The sequence below is a fragment of the Phalacrocorax aristotelis genome, chromosome 1, assembly GCF_949628215.1.
Source record: "Phalacrocorax aristotelis chromosome 1, bGulAri2.1, whole genome shotgun sequence".
Lineage (NCBI taxonomy): Eukaryota > Metazoa > Chordata > Aves > Suliformes > Phalacrocoracidae > Phalacrocorax > Phalacrocorax aristotelis.
In genome coordinates this window covers 119729976-119750745 of record NC_134276.1, presented here as the reverse complement: position 1 = coordinate 119750745, position 20770 = coordinate 119729976, and the positions used below count along the sequence as shown (strand labels likewise).

The following is a 20770-nucleotide window of genomic DNA, read 5'->3' as shown; positions in this document are numbered from 1 at the left end:
GGAGGCTGTCGAACAGCTGAATAGCAGTTGCTAAAGCCTGCGTAAGCCGGGACTAGCCAGGAGTTCGGGACTGGGGAAGAGCTGTTAGCAGAGGCCTGGCGGCGGCAGCAGCAGCAGCAGTTTGGGCGGGCTCTGGCCTGAGGACCAGCTGATGAGTGCCGGGGGCGGGCACTGCATCGACCTGGCTTCCCGCCCGGAGAGGCGGAGGGGTCAGCACAGCCTCCCGCGCTAAAGCCTCCGCACCCCTGCGCCTCCGGGGCGCGCTGGGACAGCGGCGGGGCCCCACGGGGAAGCCGCCCCTTCTGCCCCCCGCAACCCCGCCCGGCCGCGGGGGGGCGCCGCGCTCCCGCACCTTCCACACCCCACACCTGCAGCCATGAGGCTGCCGCGCGCGGCGGCCCGCCTGCTGCCGCCGCACCCACTTGGTGGCGGGGCCGGCCCCCCGCCGCGGCGAGCGGCCGCCCGGGCCTCCGGGCAGGTGAGCCGTGGGCGGAGGGGGGGTGGGCGGCAGCTGGAAGCGGGGCGGGAGCGGCGCCCTGTGCCCTTCCGGGAGCTGGGGCCCGTCCAGCGGCGCGGCAGCAGCCCCTGCCTCCGCGTGCCGGGCGGCGGCCCGGCCGCGGGGAGCGAAGATTCCGAGTTCGAAATGGCGGCGCTGTCGGTTTGGGGCGTTTAACGCTCCCGGGGCGAGGCGGGACGGCGCGCGCTTGTAGCCGCAGCGCGCGCCCGGGCCCCGCTCCCAGCGGCCAAACCCCGCCATCCCCCACCCCCGTGCCCTGTCGGTGCGCGTCTCTGGGGTTGTACCTCCCGGTTCCGCCCCCGGCGGCGCGGCCTTGGAGGCGCGGACACCAGGCCCGCGGACCTGCCCTGGTGTTCGGTTAAGAAATGAACAGGCAACTGGAGTGACTCGGAGCTCAGTGGGTCCTTCGGGTTCTCCCTCCTGGTAATTGAGTGTCTCTGTTTAGGGCGGGCCGGTGTTTGGCAGGAGCGGGTGGAGGGATTTGGGGTGGGGGTGCATGTCCTATGGGGGGAAAATCATCAAAACTTAGTGGTTACCTTTGGGGTTTTCCTTCTGAACAGCACAAGTTTCCTTGGAAACCAAAAGTTCACAACCACCCCACCCCAAATTACAAAATTTACACAGATTAAAAAAACAGAATCAAAAAGTATAACTGATTTCCCCCCCCCCCCCCTTATTCCTGGAATAAATTAGCTATTGCAGTGCTTTGCGGCTCAACTCCAGCTGACTTCCACACTGACTCCAATGAATTTCTTTCTTTTAGTTAAGTGCATGGGTATGTCTTAGCAGAGGTGGTCATAGTGCAGGGTGGTAATCGTGCCTTCCTTATTTTGCCCCTCATATATTAAAGTCCCAGGAACCACTCTTGTTAGCATAGTGGGTATGGAGGAGTGTTATCAGCAAGCTTTGAATGACATTTTTACAGGTAGGGGAAAAAGAGAGTATGCTAGCTTAACTTGTTTGTTCTCCGAAATTTCTGTTATGCCTTGATTGCCACGTGTGATGTGACCTTGATAGATGAGCATCCTAATATCACTGATACTAAGTTGATTTAAATTGATAAAATGTTCTTTCAATAATTCTAGTGAGAACTAGGGAGGGTTTAATTTGTTTGTTTCCACAGCTTTTCTTTTTTTTCTCCTTTCTCTGAAGCTGGAAAACAAAACAAAAGGGAAACTTCAGAAGCAGGTTTGTCAAGTTGTTCTGGATCATTTTGAGAAGCAGTACACAACGGAACTGGGAGATACATGGGCCAGTGTCAGGTGTGTTGACTGGGGAGATGGGTGAGGGAGAGGAGAGGTTCTGTTATTTAAGTGCTTCTTAAAATAACTTTGAAAAGAGTCATGGGTTGTAACAGCTGCTTCATTTTATTTTCAGTTTAGAGCCAGCATAAAAGTGTTAAGTAACAGAAGACTAAAACTATGAATTTTTTAGTTTTTTCCTTGATATGATTCTTCTGGATGTGATGAAGTTTCTGTTCTCCTGTATGCATATACACTGCAAGGAGACTGCCATCTTATGTGTTTGTTGAGTGTTTTGTAAAAAAGTGGTCTAAATAGCATACCTTTACACTTTTTTTTGTCCCCTAGGGCTTTATAGTATCTTGAGAGATTGGGACGAAGATGTTAGAAGTACATCCCCTGTTTTCTTTTATTAGAAGAAATTGCATATTAACAACATATACAGAAAAGGCTATCACTTAATTTGAGCCTTGATCACACATCTGCCTAAAGAACAGCCTATGGTATGGAGAGAAGACATCTTCCCTTCCCTGATAGTGCTGGTGGTTGTCACTCATAGGAAAGCCAGCAGAATAGCCCTTCTGGAGAAGTTCACTGCTTAGCTTATATACATTGCAACAGGAATTTGAATAAAAGCAGTTGACTTTGCCCTAAAGTGCATGAGGAGTGATCCCATGATCAGTGCCACATTATGTTGAAGGGAAAAGCATCTTGCGTCATCAGAGTCTTAGAAACTACGTGATTCCTCTGAGTCACCTCTTTGGTTTTGCCTGTTTGGATTAAATACTAGTTTAAAATAAGTGTCTCCATTGTTTTTTTTTTTTTTTAAAATAAACAGATGTATAGTATTAGTTTAGGTGAATCAACTTAAAAACTCTTTTAGGTCGGATCAATGCGTATTTCTCTCTTAGGCAGTGAATATTTCTGAGGAGTATTTTTTTAGGCTAGATGATGAAATACTGAGAGAAATTCAGATAGAAAATGGGGGAATTCCATGTAAGAAAGGTCTGAAAATGTGAACTAAAATGCAACAATTGTATTCCTACTACGTAAACACTGCTTTTTTATTGTCTTCCAGAAATATCCATTGATTTAAGTTTTTCTGGACCAATGTTTGCAGAACATAAAAGGAAATTAGAAAAGAGCAAATGTAAAAACTGTATTTTATGGTGTTGGCTGGAATAACCATTGCAAAGCCAATGTGATTCTTTTTGTTGTGGTATTTACAACTCTTACAGTTGTTCTTTGTCCCTAGGGAAGTACTTTATAGTCAGGAAGAGCATTATGCTTCATAATTTATAACTTCTACAGTCATTTGTTAAAGAATTAGGAAAAATAGAGAATATCTTGTTTCAGAAGCAGTTAGGGCTTTAAATGCAATAATTAGAGAAAATGGTTGTTTGATTTCCAATTAAAATTATTTTCCTGCATACTTTTCTTAATTGTATCCAAACAAAATTATTCCTTTTTGATTGTATCAGAATCATCCAATGGTGAGATTGTTACCCTTACATAAGAAAAATCTTCCTACACTATGGAAAGCTCATTTTGTTCGCCTCATTATTAAATAGTGTTTCCTTTTTTCAATCTAGAGATGTACTCACGCACCCGTTGTGCTGGCAGCATGCCGTCCTGCTTAACAAGTTCAGCCAGTCTACTGAATTGGAGAGCACCTTGCGTGTGAAGGGATATCATCCTGCCTTTCCAGGACCTTTGCCCTATCTTCCTGCATCATTGAAATGTTACATCAAGAGAACTCCCGGGAGATTCCCTGCGCAAAAGCACCAGGCTGGTAAACTGAAAGAGTATTATCTGCTGAATGCTGCTTCGCTGTTGCCGGTGCTGGCGTTAGAAGTGAAAGATGGGGAAGACGTTTTGGATCTCTGTGCCGCACCAGGGGGTAAATCGGTAGCTATACTGCAGTGTGCCTGTCCAGGTAATGTATCAAGGTGCTGTTGGAAGCTGATCCCCAGCTCTGTGCCTGGGCTGTTGGTTGTGCCCATGTTTTGTACAATATTTGGATCGGGGGCAAAAAAACAAACACCAATTTATATTCCAAGTAGTTCTGTACTGTTTAATGAGATTTTAATGAAGTCTCTTAACCTAAAAGAGGATGAGGAATGCAGTAGTTATTTATATGTAGGTTACTGCAGACTGATAGAAGTGGAGTAGCATTATGTTTTTCTTCCTCCACTGGTTCCCTTATTCTTACTTCTCAAGAAGTTACTTAAAATCATGTAGATTTGTTCGCACAGGGAGGAAAATAATCTGAAGTCTTAGAATACTTGTACTTTTTTTCTTTTCCTCTGCTACCTCTCTGGCCTATGCTATCCAAATAGCATACGTAAATTTAAGTGTACTGATGTAAAATGGAGCATAATAAATTAAATGTGCAAGATCTAGGCAAAGGGAGAAGGCTGATGAGGAATTGTTCTATATCAGTATTTAATAAGCTCTGTGTCTCAATATACCTAGATATTGCAGAAAGGCGCTAAGATAATCACAGTGTTTAGAAGGCAACAGCAAGCCGCAGCTCCATTCTTCCGAGTCAGGGAGTTAAAGCAAGCTGTAACTGCTGTTTCCAAGTTTATATGTTAGCTTGGATAGTAATTGTCTCAAACTGTTCACAGCACCTTGTGGTCTTAATGATGAGACCATTACTATAACCACCTGCACCTGTTGATTACAGCTGGTTCTCCCCTCCTATTCTAGAGGAATGAGGTGATGCCAGTGGGGTAAATTACATACGGATTGCTCTTTCAAAAGGTTTGGGAAAAAAAAAGCCTGCTTTTATCCAATGGCTGCTTTTGAAGTTACCAAGGTGTTGCTGAGAGCGTAAGACGTAAGGAAGTTGATTCTTAATACACCTCAGTGAATGCTAAGGTATACCGTATTCTGTGTGGCAAACATGATGTAGGACAACCTGTGGAGATATGGTAATAGAAATTTTATTAAATTAGAAAACAGCACTAAGAGGAGAAAATACTGTGCTGTGTTTCTGGTCTGGGTGCAAGCAACAGCAGAGTTTCTTCTGAAGAGATAACTACTCCGGCCACATTGTTGAAAATGTGGATATGGATCATGTTGAAAGTGTGTTTTACTGTGGAAGTCTGTTGCTAGAATAAGTACTTGCTAGTAAATATTTAGGGATTGCTCTGTCGAGGCATGTTGAAATTTACTCGGGTTTATAAAACTTCAGTGGAGTTATAAAATGTGCAGTAACATAAGCACATAACCTGTAAACTCAATGGCAGTCATGGCAAAACAGTAGAATTTCTGAAATTGGTGTAACTCCTTATATTTGTAAAAAAAAAAAAAAAAAAAAGACTTATTTTAGGGTGTTTACTACTTTTTTTATTTTATTTTCTAAGGTCAGTTTCACTGTAATGAATATGATGATTTGAGGTCAAGATGGTTGAAACAGACGATAGAATCCTTCATCCCGGATCCTTTGATTAACTTAATAATGGTCTCTAAACTGGATGGTAGACAGATTGGAGATCTTAAGCCTGAATTATATGACAAGGTAACATTATTACTTATTAGCAAATGATATTTCTGCGTTCTGCTGCTTTTTCTTCCTATGCTGCTCTCTTTATTTTTTTTTGACCCCTGCAAAAATATCTGACCTATCAAGGGGAGCCAAGGTCATGTACAGGATTTGCAGAGCCTCAGGAATCACTTTTTGAACCCTGTTCTGCATTTATTCATGTGTTAGATGATGTTACCCATTTAGCCTTGGTAGTGAATTCTAAACACCTCGCAGCTCTGTTCTTTGCATGGTGTGTAATTTGGAAGGAGGCGAACAAGTGAAAGCTATTTAGGTAGAGGATATTTTTGGAGCAGTGATTTCTTATCTCCCCCAACCCCCAATAACTCCATAAAAACATCTCAAAATAGTAATCAGATCATTTCTGCCCCTGAAATGGAAAATCAAAAGGGTGTTCTAAGCGTTTGCAAAAGTGAGTAGATATTTGGCACACAGCATTCAGAAAGTTAATATCTTTATTGTTAATTGTCTTACTTGCTGTTATTTATTGTATAGGTACTGGTTGATGCTCCTTGTTCAAATGACAGAAATTGGCTATTCTCTTCTGATATTCAGCAAGCTACACTTAGGCTAATACAAAGGAAGGAGTTATCGTCTCTACAATTCCAGCTGCTAAGGTGAGAAGTGCAAAGGAAAGCTGTTAAAGAAGCTTTCCATAATTAATAAAAATGACGCGGGGGCAAGATTTGTTATGTTTAATGACAAAAACCAAGTTTCACCATGTGAAAAGAATGTGAAGAATATGTTGTTGCAATGCTGTTTAGCATTTTTATAGGTTAATGTGAACATGGAAGTTTATATGGGGAAATATAAGCAGTGAGGCCTAGGTCCTCTGCTACCATACTGCTCTACAGTCTTCTTACCTCACTTATTCACATATATGTCCATTTTCAGATGGCTTGGAACAGTCTGGTACCATATCAAAATATTTTTGCTGGAGACAGCTAAAAGGGTTTCCTGTATATTCCCCAGCTGAAGCAAAAACATGCATATAATTTTAAGTGTGTTTTAAACTCTCTGTGAAAGTAGTCTTCTACCTGCTAAGATGGGCGCTTTTCCCCAAATTCTTTCACAGAATTATCTCTTATGGTTCTTTATTGCAGTCTTTCTGAAAACAGCTGTAACTCAGCACTGGTTACCAACCATCGCTTGGCTCATTAGTTGATGCTGCTTCAGAATTTGCTTTTTGGGCTGTTTATGTGAAGAGATTGAGTCCAGTATTGCATGTTCTTACATGCTGCTTAAATTTAGTACCCATGTGACTATTTGTTGCACAGAAAGACTACAGATCATAATTGATAGGGTACAAAAGTAAAAGAATGTGGGGTTTGGTGAGGGAGAGAGGATTGTTTGCTTATTTTTGAAGAGCATCCACCCAATAATCCAAATCAAGGTTGTCATGTATTACACTTTTTAATGATACCAGCCATAGGCTAGCATTTGAGAAGCATTCCAAACTCTACAGTTATTTCTCGTTTGGGGGACGGGGGAAGTGACTTCCCAATAGTATCTTCTGGACTTGAGTGTTTTTAGCAGAGTAACAGTCACGCCTGAAGTTCATCTGTCAAAGCAAATTGAGGAAAAAAGAACATATTATAAAAAAGAAAAAAAGTTTTTATGGGAAGTTCTCATTGCAGCAGTTCAAGATGGTTTTGCATGATTTCCAGGTGAAAAAGGCCTAGCAGAGGCCTATGATTTATAATAGAAATATGAGTATCTTATTGCAGTAATGCATCATGTCACCCATTTCCTTTGAAGAAATCAATCACATTTAAAACACTGACCGGTTTCAGTTTTCCCTTTTCAATATTTGACATATAAAACGCAGTTTGTGAACCCCTACCAAAAGAAAGCATATATCATGCAGCGAAATTTTGAGAATTTGCATAAATCACTCCAGATTGTAATCCTGAAGTAGAGAACTCATGACAGCAGGAACCTTGTTTTTTAAAAAAGGAGCCATTTCTGTCAGCCCAAGTCAGATTTAATTGAATTATTCCTAAATCAAGAAGAGAACTGTGCTTCTGTTGAAAGTATACTTTACTATAGCAACAGCAGTAAGAATTAGATTTGTAAGGACAAAATACTTGTGGTGTGTAAATTGAAGTAAAGGGATGGTAATTTCAATTTCACCGCTCAAAACTGGTCAATTTACAGAGCTACTCAGACCTATCTATTGTTATGTGCACTGGATTTTTTTTTGTCTTCTAAAAGATTTTGGAACTTATGAGCTAAATGGTTAGCTTCAAGAGTTAGAGATTACAAGTGTTATTGGGTAAAAATATTTGACACATACATAGTAAATAGTATAGCTGGTTACTGTATTTTCATTGTTCCTTTTATCTGATGACTTTAGAATGATTTTCCAATACTAAAGGCATCTCAGATCTAATGTGAAAGGGAGGAAGGAAATGATAAAATGAGACCAGAAAAGGCTAAATGATTCCTGCAAGTGCATTAGAAGTTTGGTGAAACTAAAATTGTGGAATGCTACCCTATTCAAGCCTATTCCAGTAATATTCAGGAAGGCTGAACCTACATTAATCCAGCTGTACTGCATCTTACGTGAGTCAGCTCATGGAGAGCTACCTCTGGCTTATCTATTCAGATTACCTGGTGCTTTATGCTCGTGGACATTTCTCACCTTGGTTCTGTATCTGTACAATAAAAACAAGTATAAAGCTGGATCCCAGCAATTTTATTGAGAGATGCAAGGAATATTTTGTGATATGAAGATGAAGCTTAAAGTATAAGGACTAAGCATTATTTCTGTTTAGCAGTCGGATTAATTATAAGGATAACACACAAATGAGAAGAATGAAATAGAAAGGGGAGTTCTATTTTCGTTTTTATCAAGTGGACACTCAGCCCAAAATCTGAGATTCCCTCTTTCCTAATTAAAGAAATGTTTCATTTGTAATGAAACATTACATTACAATAATGAAACATTGTTTTTCTGGGTTTGGTCTTTTTTTTTTTATTAGCAAGTCTGCTTGGGAGGAAGCTGGGGACATCAGAGAGGAAGTGAAGGAAAAGTATATTTTGCAATACAGTGTAATTTATTAAGTATATAGAGGCTTCAGAGAATGAAGATCTGGAAGAAGTGTTGAAACTGATGCAACCATCTTCCTACTCCGGTCTGAACAAAATCTAAAATGTAAACACGTGGCATAAATGCCGAGCAGCAGATTTTATAAGCAGTGAGGGCACCACTGATTTGAAGGAAATTGAGATTGTAATGATTGTTAATACCAAAACCAAAGCACCCCTGCTGAGTGCTATAATCCAAGAACACACTGCAAATCTTGTTATTATTTGGAGTGTTCATGCAGAAAACAAATTGCAAAGTAAGGAAGGGATGTTCATTTCCTGACACTGAATGCTAGCACAAAATGCAGTGGTTCCCGTAAGTGAATTTACCAATGTTATCAGTTCTCAGACAGAAATTAAATTTCAGGTTAAGCTCGAGTGCATAATAACTTAATGGTGAAACCATTATGGATGTTGTAATTATTCCTAGACCAGTTACTGCAGCAGAAGGAAACTGTGTTAGGGTTCAGCTGAAAATTAATCCAACAGGATACAGTTTAGAAAATGCAGCAAAGACATTCAGGCTGCTGTAACTCTTCTCCACGCAACTTCTCTCAGTAATTAAACAGCTCAGATTGGTGTTTAATAGAGTTCTGGGCCACAGGAGCTCAGACTAACTTTAAAAGATACATATTGGTTGACTTTCCTTTTTCACCTCCTTTCCTCCCTAGTAGTTAGCTACAAGGGAGATTGTTTTGAATACTGAAGACACGTGCACAAAAGTTAAGAGATTTGGGGGAATTCAGGGTGCACGAGAAGTTTGAAGTGTGCTCTGGATTACTGCTGGCAAAATAAGCCATACAAAATGCTCATTTCCCTGGTTGATCTCTTTTGAGTTCTATGTATTCTCCTTCTGCAGAACTCAGGATGGTGCATTAAACTTGGCTTGAGAAATCCAGAGAACCCTTTATTCTTCCTAGTAATGTTTCAATCCCTGTTTTGCTTATAAATACAATTTTTAAGGAACTGTGTCTGGTTCTTTGTAACTTACGTATCTCCTTTACAAATCCTGTGCAAGTGGAGCTCAATAGTGAGATAAAATGAATGTTTCCCTCTGTACAAAGAACTTTGTTGCTTTGGATATTGGTCATAACATGGTATTTGAAATTGCTGATCTTTTACGAGAAAAGGTTACCAGAAGCTTTGAGGTTGGGGGGGTGGTGTTTTTTTTTCTTTCTTTGAATAGTTTGGGAGGTAGGAGGGTTGTGCACACGCTCTTACTTGGAAGGAAAAATTTAAAAAAACTCAACACAAATATTCTGATCCTGTTTTTTCTGAATTAAAGGGTCCTTAAACCTTTAGTTAATATCATATATAAGTAACCAGGTGTTGTGCAAGTGGCTTCATAAAGCTTTTGGCCTGTGTTTGTCTTGCTGCTTCAGGCCTGGAGCAGAGACTGCTAATCTTGCAGCCACTTTGGTGGTTTACGAATCTGCACACATGGGTGGTAAGATGAGATTGACATTTTCCCTTAAGTCATCAAGTAGAATTGGCAACCTAAGTCTCTAAAGGCTAATCTACATGCCGCAGGACCCACTTTTCTCATGTCCAGACCTTTGAAAATATATCTTTCTTAGAATAAATGTTAAAACTTTTGTTGAAAATGTAGGACAGAAAGATAACAAACATTAAGTTATAAGCTGCTCTGTTTTCTCTGGTTTGTGAAAATTAGTGACATGGTTTCATAGAATACACATAAACATAGATTACTTTGTTGAAAAAGAGTCTTTTTCACGTAGTTTGTAGTAAATACAGTGATTTACTGGAAAAATCCTGATACTACTCCTCCTGCATTCAGTGTCACCTCTGTGTTTTCACTGAAATGTTGAGTTTTCCACATGTACGTAGAAGGGGAATTGTGTGCTCTTAATTGCGGGGCTTTTTTGTTGTTGTAGAGTGAAGGCAAAAATAGTTTTTTTAATAAATATGCCATCATATATTTAGCATGTGGTACCACTTCTGCTTTGATTAAGACAAAGGCCTTTATAGCACATGGGCATGTAATGAAGTAAACCGGAAGATACTCCTAATTAGCTAGTTGTTCTGTCCAGGCAAAGTGATTCAGTTTTCTTTGTGATTTACTACTGATGAAAAAATAATTTCAGCCTTTAGTGTTCATTGCAAAGGCAGTGAGAGCCAGTGACTTGAACCTTTAAAAAAATTTACCATTGTGGAAGGTGCTTGAGTTTTAGCATCAGACATTGAAAGGATGGCATGGATGAGTGTCGTGAGGGAAGGAGAAGCTCAAGGGAGTATCCATTAGGAAATACAGCAGCCATCTTGTGCCACAGATTTCTGTGTCAGAGTGTGCTTGGACCCCTCTGCACAGGAGCTCCCTCAGGGACATCTTGGAGTGACCTGAGGAAATTCTGAACCAAAGCACTGGAGGGGGAGAGGTGAGCTGAGGGAGGTGGTGAAGCGGATGCCATTTTCTCTGGAGAAGGGAAAGACAACACATAGGAAAGTCCAGAAAACTGTACTGAGCATTGCTTCTCTGCACTGTTTGTCATCTTTCCCTGTAATAATTTTTCCTCTCGTTCCTCTGTAGCTGACCATTTAATCCACTTGTTATGCTAGTCAATTGTCTAGTCAAATAGCTCCATTGGGAGTTAGTTAGAATTGCAACTGTTGGACCAAAAAATCTTCTGTGGGTTGTATGGATGACTCATTTAACCATTTTCCGTCTCGGAAAAGCTGCATAGCTTACATAGACTGGTGGCACCAGGCTTCAAATTGGGCATGCTGTTCAGGGTGTCTTGTTATGCAAACCATGTTCCCTCTCTGTGCATCCTTGCCCCTCCGGATGAAAACAGTTAGATAGCTGCTGATTGGACAAGGAGTCTTTATTTTCTCTTGTAATTTCTTATGCTTAAATGTGGTATGTTTGTGCTGTGCCAATCCCCAAAACACTGTTGGTTATATTGCTGGTGGTATGAGTCATTTTACTGAGTTTTTTTAGACTCATGGTTCATTTGAATTTCTTCACAAAGAGTAAGTGCTGTGGCCGTGTTGTGGCTCCGTTTTGTCTTCCATCAGAGATGTTAAAATAAATAGCTTCTGATTTTAAGTACTGTCTGGTTCCTTAAGCCTTTGGCAGTGCCCTGTGAGTAAGTCACTGATCAAGTCCCTGATGATATGTTGCAAAACAAAGTTTACTGAAGTAATAAATAACTGCATGAATAAACAAATAACCTACCCAGCAGCTAGGCAGTTGTTTCGGGATCACAGATATAAATGCGGACACAAATTTTGCTTTAATTTCACCTTCAGTCCTTTCTATGTATATGTGTGTTTTATAAGCTGTAACAAAAAACACTCTAAAGCTGTGTGGCAAAGTCTGTGGTGGGCCTCAAAGGTCTTTTGTTCTCCCTTCTTTAGCTGAGAAGGTTCTGCTCAGCCTATATATGTTTTTCTTCTTGTAAATAATAAGTTTAAGTTGGGAAGAGGGATGGACCTCAGAGTGTATAAGGCAAGAAGGTAATTCTGGGATGACTAAAACAACAGAAGGACTGAAGGTTTGTCACAGCAGGAGAAGCAGACTACCTCTGACTGCTGGACACCAGCCAGCTAGAAAAAGCCTTGCTGTTAGTGATACTGAGCATGCAGAAACCCAGCATGTGAGTGTGCAAGGCAGCTGCAACGCTGAGAGTGGAAGCAAAATTCTTGAGCGTTGCATTGGAACTTGTGGCTCTTAAATCTGAGAACAGGACATAAACTCATCTGTTAGCATTACAATGGCACTGCTTTTCTGGCATCATGAAGGATGTCTTATAGCCCTGTGTTAACAGGACGAATATTTCAGAAATCACCGTGTATTAGAGGAGAAATCTCAGTAATGTTAAACTGAAGGTTCAGTCATTGCTTTAGAAGAATTTAAAATTGTTTGTTATAGGGAAGTTATTTATCAGGATTTTGGGGACAAATTTTGGCTAGAGCAGAACAGGGTGGGTTTTTTGGGTTTGTGGTGTTTGGTTCTTGGTGGGGTGTTTTTGGTGGCTGTGTCTGCTTTTATTTATAGCTCAATCTAATGCTGAAGAAAAGCAGTTCACTTCATGTTTCTCCTGTTGCGACCATGTAGAACTGCAGTGTCTCTCCACAGTAGCAAAGCTTACATGGAGAGGAGCAGAGGGAGTACATGCTTGGGGTATGGACAGAGTACTTGACCTCGTACCTCTGTCTCCTGTGCACCTCTGTCACCACCCGTCATTAAGTATTAAAAAATTTGGTATTTTGACACAGGAGGAATTTCCATATCATTTTGATTTGGAGAAATCAAAAAAGGCAAAACCTTTAACATGCAGGACATATTACCATGATGTATCTGGACCCTTGTAAGAGGAAGAACAAAATGTGTGATATCTTTAGTCAATGAAAAGAATAGGATTGAGGATAAAAGCAAATGCATCTTGAGTTGTTTTGTTTCTTGAATAGCTTGGCAGGGTTGGCAGTTTTTATTCTGATCAGATGTTGTCTTGCATATTGAGCAGAAATACATGCCAGTTGCCAAAAGATGGCACTGTTGAAGTGTTTTATTATTTTAAAATTGCCCTACAATATATGCTATCTTTTTACTTCAATATTGAAAATGGTTGAATGGTTAACATAATTAATGCTGACCCTTCCAATGGCATGCAACGTAAACCCAAGCACAGGAGGAGCAGGCGGGACATGCAGGTGCTACCTATAGTATGAAACACATTTATTGTCTGCCCATTTTTAAAAGGATGTTGGAGACGCCAAGACTTTTAGAATGAACAAAATGTCAGCCTATTGTGTTGCATTTTCTGTAAGTGAGAAGAATCCTCTTTTGGGTTCTGGCTAACTACGTTTCAGTCGCATGTAAGATTTTTTTGGTGTTAGAGTTCTCATGTGGCTGTAGAGTGGTCTTTTTTCCCTGAGATACTAAATAATAATACTGCTCTGTTTGCCCTAATTGTTAGCTTCTTCTCATTGTTAGATTTAAAGTAAATCTTGAGAAATAAACTAAAAACTGTTTTAAAATAAAATATTTCTGTAAAAGAATACTATCCAGGAGTCCTGTAATACAAGGGGTTAGGATAGACTACTCTGACTTCCATAGTATAATACGTTCTATTGAACCTGCAGAAATATAAAGTATGGCTAGTACTGTTTTGGGTTTGGGTATTTTTTTTAAACCTCATTGAGAATGGGAAGGGGAGCAATCTGCATTTGTTAAATTGTTTTAGAATGCTTCCTGAATGGGATGGACATCAACCATGCTTTTGTTTGGATTACAGATGTGTCTTGTGCTTATGTGCTGCAAAGATTTAAATGTGGATTTGGTGGCTGTAAAGTGATAATGTCAGTAGTTTGAAGCAAATGTGGAGAAGCATCAACCTCCAATGAATGTAGAATGCCAGCGAATCTCACTCTATCCTTCAGTTTTCCAGCTATTTTAATTCCAAGCTATTGATGATTTGAAAATATCGTTAACATTTTGGACTATTTGATATCACTAAAGTCTCCTAAATTGTGATATGTTGATATGTACTGAAGTTGTGTTCAGAACCCCAGAAAAGAGCTGACTTTTTTCTTTAGTTTGGCATGTATGTCGTCTTGTAACAAAGGAGCAATAGTACCTTCAGTTCTATAACATAATTCCTTCTTTTGCATACTGTTTTATATCATCTCCTGGAAGAATTAACCTTGGAGATCTTGTATACAGGCCTTAATGGTAAACAGGATGTGTTAATGGATTGTTGTGCATTTCACCAATTTGAGTCTTTTCTGCTATGCCTTGACTACCTTATGGCACTAAAACAATAGCCTCACACTTCTGCAGTGGTGTAGCATGATAGCATGCGACATAAAAACTGGAGTTACACATGTCAGCTGCCAACAGTGGTGGTGCTTTGGGCTCTTGATTGCAAGTACTAAGGGCTTATCATGTTACTAAACCGGAAAGGGGAACAAGTCATGAGGCTCCAGGAAGAGTTTCCTGTGCTTTTAACACGCATTCTTATGTTTCTCCATATGAAGCTTGACACTTTGCAGTATTAGTGCCTGTAGCATGTAAAAGTCTTTATGGTAAATGTATATACCTCAATTTAAAACTATGAAATTAGGTATAGCTAGATCTATATTTAAACTGAAAGTTTTAGTTCTTCAATAAGCATGAAGGTCATGTACCACTAAGAGAAAGACAACTAACTGCAGATTAATTAGCTTTAAGTAATGTATTTTATTTTTAAACAATGTATTATAGTAAGAGGAAGGTGCAAAAATATTTTCAGGTCTTCTGCCCTAGCATCCTTTTTAATAATTCTAGATTTGGAGCCCATTTTTGGAAGTTACAAAGTACCTTATAACAGGCACCAAATTCCTTCAGCTAAGAGTCAAGCCTTAAGTAAGGATTTGGAGGATAATCAAGATGCCTTATATAAGAGGAATCTTACATTCTTAGATGGTGGAGTCATAGTAACAATGGTGAGTTCTGACAGATGTCTGTAAGTTAGGCTCCAGCTCTCACCTATCCCTTGGATAAGCTTGTTTCCCTCCACTGATTGTAGAGGAAGAATAGTTTCTTAAATTTATTTGAACAAATTCTCTTATGAATTAATTCCCTGTCATGCTGATAAGGGGACCAAACTCCCTGAATCTGCTTAGCCCAGCGCAGTATCGCCCTGTGACTTTGAGCCCAGCACTTCTTCACCTTGAATTTTGCAGCTCAGTGCAGGTTTATGAAAAGCCAAGCACGGCTTAATCAGGGATGGCGGTCGGTTGACTTTGAAGACAGCCACTGAAACGACTGTTGCCGAACTTGACAAGATGGATAGATACATTGATTAACCTTGCAGCATAAAGTAATCCTTCTTAGATATTTTAATTCATGCCTTAGGTTCAGAATAAAGATGACTCTACTGAGCAGCCTGACCTTTGTGGGTCATGGGCCAGTGAAGATTCCCAAGCTAAGGAGGCTTAGAGTTCGGGAGTTTTTGATGTGAGATTTCAGGATTGCATTCAGAAGCCTGTGCTGCTCTTTCCTCTGAATCACTGCCCCAGTGACACAGTAGTAGGTAGGAGCACGGTGCCTTTGAAAGTGTTGTCTTGAAAGGTTGTTACTTTATATATTGTAAGAACACTTAGCAAGTGTCCAGGCTTTTAACCCTATAAGCTGTAGCTTATCTGCTTTTTTGGATTTTACCTTTACCTTTTACCTTTTCCACCTTTACATAGTAAATATATTTTTCTCACTTGTTTAAATGGTCGTGTAGTATCCATCTTAGAGGTATGAAAGGAGTTGCTGTTATCTGCTTCTATGACTAAAGTTATTAGGTATGCTAAAAGTACACCTTGATTGTCATGCAAAAAAACCTTCAACATTTCCTAGCCAACTACCTGCCCTCTCCTGACTTGGCATTCCTGTATGCATGGAAAAGGTGTAGCTGGAGGGGGAAATTCTGTGAAAACGAGTAAAGTAAGTGGTTTCTAATAGTATTGTGAAGCTCAGCTCAGCTTTGAGAGCCCATTTAGACTTCAGCCCAGTTCTCTTTGAGTGCCAATGTGAAAGCTAGAAACCAAGCAACTATTAATGGGGAAATAAATGCTTTTATGTTTTCCCAAAACTGGTGTGAGCCAAGGAGACAGTGGATCAATGTGCGGTTCTCTTGCTGGCTGCTTGTTCATGAGAAGGGAAGGTTGTACATTCCTGCTTGCTTTACAATAGTTACTTTCCATACATCTGGGCACGCTGTGGTTGCTGAGCCAGGCCAGAGAGCAGCAGCATAAGCACTGCCCTTTTAAATGCACAGCTGCAGCAGAACGGCTGCAAGCAAGGAACGTAGCTGGAGAGACAGTGGAGACAGCTTAGGGCCTTGAGTCCAGTGCCAGTGCTTTTGTAGCCTGCTGAGGAGTGTTGGGATGCACAGGGGTAGAAGGATGAATATCTGGACCTGGGAAATTCAAATGCATGCAGGTAACTGCAGAATTTTAGAAAATAAGATCTGGAAGGGACATTAGGATGACACCTGCTTGTTTTACTGTCTCAAGGTGGCGTCGTAAACGTTGTCCTGTATCAACCTGTGTCTGAAACATTCTTAAATATTTTTGCAGACTCTCAAAAGCTACTAAGAGTCCAAGATAAGCTTGCAGTTTTGTGATAGCTTTAGCTAATTTTGGAAGTATCTTAGAATGAGTCCATTAGGCCCAGTTAAATTGAAAGTATTCAGACTACCTAAGTACTCTGTAACCTGTTCTATAACAGGCTGAATTTGAACTGCTCACTCCGGCTAAATGTGCTAGCCATCTGCTCACTCACCATCTTTTTACTGAAGACTGATGCAACAAAGGCATTAAACACTGATTTTTCTTTGAGCATCATCAGTTGAGAGAGCTCTGTTCTTTTACACTAACTAAAATTGGAGTAGTATAGACTCGAGGAAAAATATGTACTTGGCTTGCTGATTAACGTAACCGAGACTCAGAAGAGGCGAGCAAGATGATGCATACACCTCCCAGAGAAAGATGTTGGGTACAATATGCAGGACTTCTCACCTGGAAAGGTGAACAGAGTTGTATTATCTGTGTCTGAAACAGTCATTTGTCCTAGTGTTCCCTTATTATCTCGGACAGGACTTTCAGAGTAGCTTTGATCTGTGGTCTGCTTTGATCCTGATTGTGATGAGGCTTTTCTTTATTGATTCTTTTCCTGAAAAGACCAAATCCTGTTAAAAGGACTTGTCTTTCCCCCCTTGTACTTTCTTCTTTCCTTTCTCAACTGTTTTTGTTCAGATATCACCCTTAGCAAGTCCTCAGCCTGCCTCTGGGGGAATTTCTCTTTCAAGAGCATTATGTTTGTTTATCTGGGCTTGGAATCAGGCTCACTGCATTTGGGGGCTGCTCACCTCATCTGGTTTGAGTCTATGGGGTTTTTTCTTGGGTTTATTTTTCTTCCTTTTATTTTTCCTTGTAGATTTTTGGGGGGTGGGTCAATGCAGTATTGTCAGTCATATGTACCAATCTAAGATTATTCAGTGTCTTTGCATACAGCACGACTGTGTGTCATTGCGCTCCACGAGCCCATGCTTCCAGTGTCTACCCTGCCTTTGTGCACCTGCGAAATTCCCAGTGACACACTTGCAGTCCCCCGAGCTCCTGCGTTGTTGTCTCTCTGATATTCACAAGCTGAGTAACAGCATTCACCTGTTCAGATTCTCTTGTTTTTAAACAAAAGAAGTTTTGTTTAGGGAACAATTCTATTTTAATGTGGTATTTGCTTCAGCCCAGTTGTTATCTGTTTTCCAGAAGCAGTGAGGTGATCTGTTTGAATACTAGCTTCCAACTCAGTCTTCGAGCCATTATGTCCTTGAGGGCTCCAAAGTGTATGATTAAAAGTTATTACCTTAAGAGAGCATTTTAATAGCAAATGAACTTTTCGTGTAGCTTCCTCTTCCAGTTATGTGGTAGCACCAGATTTGAAGAATGCTCTTCTGTGGTGCAAGATTTGGGTTTTTTCTCCTTACTCTTTTAATTTGCAGTTGGTGAATATAGATTGCCTATCTCATTTCTATACTCTCATAGGCTATATTTTGTCTGTCTGAAAAAGGACCTTGCAGATCTGCTTTAATGGAAAGTAAACAGTCTGTTTAAATCTCTTTCAGTGGGGAAGTAAAAAAAACGCTGTTCTGTCCATCTACCTGTAGTCATGAAGCTTTCAGATACTTGAAATCTTAAGTCACTGTTTCGCCTTCGTTTAGTCAAAAGTTGTCAAAAGGTTAATAGGTGAAGGGCACATAAACAGACAATATGAGCCAATAAGTCATATTTCCTTAGGAAATAAAGTTGAAAAGTAGTGGCTCAGTGACGAGTCCTCTTACCAGCTTAAATGAGTTGTAGAATTTGCAGAAATGTTTGTAAAATTACAGCCCAGTGATCAGATCAGGCTATTGCTGCAACTGTACATTCTTATATTTGTTCACACAAGCAGCTACTAGCTAAGTATCTCAGTAGCACTTTTGATGTGGTGTAACCCATTTTGTATGCGTAGCTGCAGCATTTTCACAGTTGTGCTGCACATATAAATGTTTGAAGTATTTTCTACAACTCTGGATGGATGCTGCTTTCTACTTGTCACTGTTGTGTTACGAAAAAAATATCCCTTCAGTTAACTGAGAATGCATTAATAAACGAAAAAGCAAAAAAGGTGTTGCATGTAGTTTCCTGAACTGTCAATTATATACTGTTAAGGCATTTTCATGGTCTTATTTTTCTCATATTAATTTATACCTATTTATAACTCTAGATTTATAAGTCTTTACGTGTTCTTCCACCCCAGTATGTCACTTCTTATGTTGATTTTTTTTTTCCCCTGTTATTTGCAGGTCTGCTATTAAAGCATTGCGTCCTGGTGGATCGTTGGTCTATTCTACGTGCACTCTCTCAAAGGCAGAAAACAGCGATGTAATAAATCTCATTCTAAACTCCTGCAGTAACGTTACGCCCGTAGGCATAAGTGAAATGGCCAAAGCTGTTTCTCAGGAATTCACTTTTCTCCATGGTATGCAACAGCATGAACTTCTGGTTCTCCCAGAGAAAGGGAGAGCATGGGGTCCAATGTACATAGCTAAATTAAAGAAAGTGTAGGCCATCTGATGCCTGTTAATTTTTTTTATAGGGGATATGTGATATATTAGAAATATTAATTTAGTATGGGTATATGAACATGTCCCAGGCAACTGAATTTAGCCTGTTGCAGGTTTGTATCAGCTGCTGCCTAATAAACAGGAAGCTAGACACGTAACTTAGTCTAGCTTGAAATACAGAATGTGTCTTCTAATGTGGATTTGTGGGTCTCTGTGAAGCCCTTGTGAAGTCAAGGGAGCTTTGTGCTATTTTCAAGGTGATGCTCTTAAATGGATTTACATCCTAGAACAGAGGCCTGTGTGGTGGGTTTCTGCCAGTGCTGTGTTGTGGTTTTTTTTGTTTTGGTTAATTTTTTCTTAATTACTAATTTGGTTTTAATACAGTATATTTTAAAGTAAATGGTCTGAATAGTGCCTGCTTCTGAAGTCATGAAAATCTCAAACACATCTAGAAATCTGTTTTCCTGTAAGAACTGATTTGTATGCAGAGTCTGTCATCTTAAGCGCTCGCTATTCCAAGCACTGGCAAAACAGGTTTCATATTTGTGAAGAATATTACATTAATTCATTATGTCGTATCTGTGGTGTGTAAGGAAGGAGGGTCCCAGTGAGAACAGGTACTGATGTTCTTTTTAGGTTCCCTCAATTCTGCTACACAATGCTATGGATAAATGTGTAGACATACATGCACATGTTCCCGTATATGCACATGCAAACTGTGTCTTCCTGTGTAATGGTGTATATAATAGGTTGAATGCTTGACTCTCCGAGCAAAGAGTCGTTTTCTCCCTGATTGAAGCTTGTAATAACTGTTTTTAAGGAATGGTGTTTTAAAGAACAGAGATTTTTTTTTTTTCTGATAGATGAGTTGCTTGTGTGGAAATGTGTGTAATGTGTGTATGTGACACTGTGTACATGTATATATTTCATATGTTTTGCATGTACATCTCTGTATATATGTAATTAAGGTTTTTGCAATCACAAACATGACTTGTTAATGCAGATTTGATTCCCCCCCCCCCCCCCGAATACAAAGGAACATCAACTTGTAAATACTGTAAAAACTACCAAATGGATGATGCTGCACCTCATTAACAAAGGCAGGAATAAAGAAGATTGCCTGAGGTCTTCTGTAAGGAGCTCTGTGTAACCACGCTGTAAATGCAGTAGTTCTACATGTAATTTTCCAGTAATTCTGTTACTGTGAGCTCAGAAATAGTTGTTGCAACTGTGACAGAGCTGCCTTTTGTCTCCGAAAAACGCAGTTTACTTTTCTTTGCCTTTATTTTCTGCTCACCTTGTTACACTGATGAGCCTCGACTGCACTCACACCAGCTCCCTGTCAGTACAGCTGTGGTCATGCAGCACTTGGCACTTGTCCCCACTCTGAGCGTTGCAGCTGCTGGGAAGGTCCTGTCTGTAGTATCTGGAGCAGTAAGAGGCAGAGTTCAGAAGCACACCACTTGAACTGAAGATCTTAGTTGCCTAAAAGCAGATGCTGATTGCGAGCAGTAGCTTTGGTTCTTCAGGCTCCTGTGACTAAGAGGAGGATGGGGTGGGCGGTTTGCCCACAGAATAATGTCTCACTGTTACACCTTTTGCTGAAGGAAATAAACGCATAAGGTACACTGCCCCTCTGGTGCGTGAGCTTCCGTGGTTATCCTTTCCACTACTTTGGGATGAAAAATGTTTGAGGTGCCCCTGTAGTATTAAATTATCAGCAGTGTCTCTGAAAACTTAAGAGGATATAAAGCGTATGCAACTTGAGGCA

At 40.3% G+C, this 20770-nt stretch overlaps 1 protein-coding gene across 1 annotated transcript; it reads left to right on the top strand.

Moving 5' to 3' along the window:
* The first annotated feature begins 246 nt into the window (after positions 1 to 246).
* NSUN3 (NOP2/Sun RNA methyltransferase 3) lies at positions 247 to 20123 on the top strand. Its single transcript, XM_075103396.1, has 6 exons — positions 247 to 478; positions 1670 to 1779; positions 3351 to 3694; positions 5130 to 5284; positions 5804 to 5925; positions 18739 to 20123. The coding sequence occupies exons 1-6, from the start codon at positions 377 to 379 to the stop codon at positions 18998 to 19000; spliced, it is 1095 nt and encodes a 364-aa protein (XP_074959497.1). The 5' UTR covers positions 247 to 376; the 3' UTR covers positions 19001 to 20123.
* The last annotated feature ends 647 nt before the right edge of the window (positions 20124 to 20770 follow it).